Raw genomic sequence first — 2,920 nt, forward strand, 5'->3', positions numbered from 1 at the left:
CACTCATGTCTGGTTTGCTATCCTTGTGGGGACTCTCCATTGGCGTAATGCTTTTTCTACTGTACAGACCGTATATTCTGTCGCCCTACTCCAACCCTACACCTTAACCTACCCCTTACAGGAAACTTTCTGCATTTTTAGATTTTCAAAAAACTTCATTCTGTGTGATTTATTAGCTTGTTTACCCGTGGGGACCTCAATTTAGGTCCCCACCGTGACACGAGTCCCCATGAGTCTGTGTGTATTCAGGTTTAAGTCCCCACCAGAATAGAAAAACAGGTACACACACACACACACCTAGAGCCAAACAAAGTGGCAGATCAGAAAAGGTATCTAGTAAATGAATAAACAGCCAAGAAAGTGTCAAGATGAAACCAAAAGTGGTGAATAAGACTAAGAATAAGATTGTCAATGATGAATTCTGTGATCTGTTGAAACATTTGTGAACAGTGGCTTTTTTATTTTACGACACAAAGCCAGAATTCATTACATTTACATGTACACATTTGGAAGACGTTTACATTGTATAAAAGGTGTACATTTGATCAGTTTATGCATTCCCTGGGAATCAAACCCACGACCTTGGTGTTGTTAGCACCATGCACTTTTGGAAAGCTTCTTGTTGCATGTTTGTTTGTCTTTGAAAACTTTATTAGTAATAAAAAAATATATAAATTATTGTAATTGCAACAAAAAATATATAGAAGTATTTGTATAAAATAAAATTATAATAATAATTATATTATTAGTTTAATAATATTTTAAAGTGTAATTTAATCCTGTGATGTCAAAGCTGTATTTTCAGCATCATTTCTTCAGTGTCACATGATTCTTCAGAAAACATTCGAATATGAATCGTTGAAAACAGTTGTGCTGCTTCATATTTTTTCAGGATAATTTGATCAATGGAAAGTTCAAAAGAACAATATTTGTTTGAAACAGAAATATTTTGTAGCAATTATACTTTTGTTATTTAATGTGTCCTTATGTTATGTGTCTAATTTGGCTTTGCCATCACATGAATATATTGCATTTGAAAATATATTCAAACAGAAAACAGTTATTTTAAATTGTAATAATACTTCACAACATTACTGTTTTTACTGTATTTTTGACCAAATAAATGCAGCCTTGGTGAGCATGAGACTTCTTTCAAAAGAAGTCAAAAACATAAAAAAAAAACATCATAATGATTCCAATCCTTTGACCGAGTGTTTATTTTTGTTTTCATTGATAGTTAAATCGCTTATGTAGTTACACAAATAATGTTACAGTTCCTAATAAAGTTACTGGACATTTTTATTTATTTTTCATTTATTTCCCCAAGCCTATTTTTACTTGAATTTGGCAGTAGATGAGGGTTAATTCTGGACTGCAGATGTTCTCCAAACGGCTCTGCCAATGTGGTAATCTAATAAACCCCAAATGGTGCCTCAAGTACCTTTTGATTGTTTCAATATTCTTTTAACTATTTCCACAGCAACTTTTGATTCAACAGAAATAAAATTGTTTACTACAGATCCTCTCAATTTCTCAACCAGGGAACGTATGCAGCAGTCAGCCATGTACGATCTGTGTGTGGGCATGCGGCAGGTGAGCCAGGAGTTTGTCCGTCTGCAGCTAACTTACGAGGAGTTCCTCGCCATGAAGGTCCTGTTGCTGCTCAGCACAGGTGAGATTGTGTGCAAAGAAAACATCTTCTACATGTGTTTCAAACAGACAAAGAATCAGCCAACAATATGGAAAATAAGCAAATGCATGAATGAATGGATGTCTTCATTCACTCCACTTGCCTTTAGCACCCGAGCTGAGTATGTGGGTGTGTGAGATCGGAGAAATTTCCATGAACTTTGATTGTATTTAAATATTGACACCTGTGGTTTGACCTAGTGACTTAGTGAGAAGGGATTTCAACATATTTTGAAAGGTTACATTCTCAAAATAGAAACGTGTGAGTTATGTCCATGAACTGGTAAACCAGGTTCCTGTGCCTAGAGCCTTATACAGCTGAGGTCAATGAGTTTTAAGTTGGCTGTTTCTCTTTGTCACACCCTTACTTTCCTGTTTGTGCTGCACTTTGCACTAATTACGGCAAAAAGACTAAAAAAATTGATTTAAAAGATCTTCAGCGCGACATTTTATTTATTTACTGGTCTGAACCTTGTAATTCATTAAGAGAATTAACAAAAAATCTGTTTAATTGAAGGGTTCAATCATGGGTGAGATGCTAACTCAAAATTTCTTCTCAAGCTTTGTGCACTTAAGTCTAATGCTAAAACACTAAGAATTGCAATTGAATCAGAGTCTGAAAGCTACATTTGGCAGTACTAAATGATGTCCATCATTTTATCTTAATGTCTTCTTTATGAACACTGTTGAAATTAAAAAGTTTTCCATAGTCACCTCCACATCCTTAAGGTGTGCCGCTAAGTAATTGCTTTTTAGAAGATAATGCTTTGTTTGCAAAAATGGATCACTTTAATTAAGATACCAAACAAAAGAAAACACATTTCTTTCCTTACACAATTAAATCATATTTTAGCATTATAATTAAAGGGGTCATATGATGGTGCTAAAAAGAACATTATTTTGTGTATTTGATGTAATGAAATGTGTTTGTGCGGTTTATTTGTATGTCATGTTTTATGTTATATTCTTAACATTTCATTAAGTGTATTATTAATAAATAATAAATAATAAATAAAGCAATAAATGATGGCAAATCGAAGTGATACTTGTATATTTAAAAATAAAACAGCCAATAGGTGGCGGCAAGTCGCTGTCTTAATGAGCCAGGCGTCGCGTCATTCATTCATTCAGTAACGAAGCAAATGCTGTAGTTATGAATGGGTTATTAATCACTGACTCTCCAAATCGTTCAAAGCCGCAGATTCGTTCACTAACGAAACACCGCTGTATG

The 2,920-nt window shown here is 34.1% G+C and overlaps 1 protein-coding gene across 1 annotated transcript in view; it reads left to right on the forward strand.

Moving 5' to 3' along the window:
* The window catches only part of LOC107742541 (mineralocorticoid receptor-like), an 84,494-nt gene that overhangs the window by 72,708 nt on the left and 8,866 nt on the right, over positions 1–2,920 (forward strand). Inside the window, exon 7 of the mRNA XM_016555554.1 lies at positions 1,542–1,672. Coding sequence (XP_016411040.1) covers positions 1,542–1,672 — 131 coding nt within the window. The remainder of the gene's footprint in view (positions 1–1,541; positions 1,673–2,920) is intronic.

The sequence above is a fragment of the Sinocyclocheilus rhinocerous genome, unplaced genomic scaffold (genome assembly GCF_001515625.1).
Source record: "Sinocyclocheilus rhinocerous isolate Xijiao unplaced genomic scaffold, SAMN03320098_v1.1 scaffold1158, whole genome shotgun sequence".
Classification (NCBI taxonomy): Eukaryota; Metazoa; Chordata; class Actinopteri; order Cypriniformes; family Cyprinidae; genus Sinocyclocheilus; species Sinocyclocheilus rhinocerous.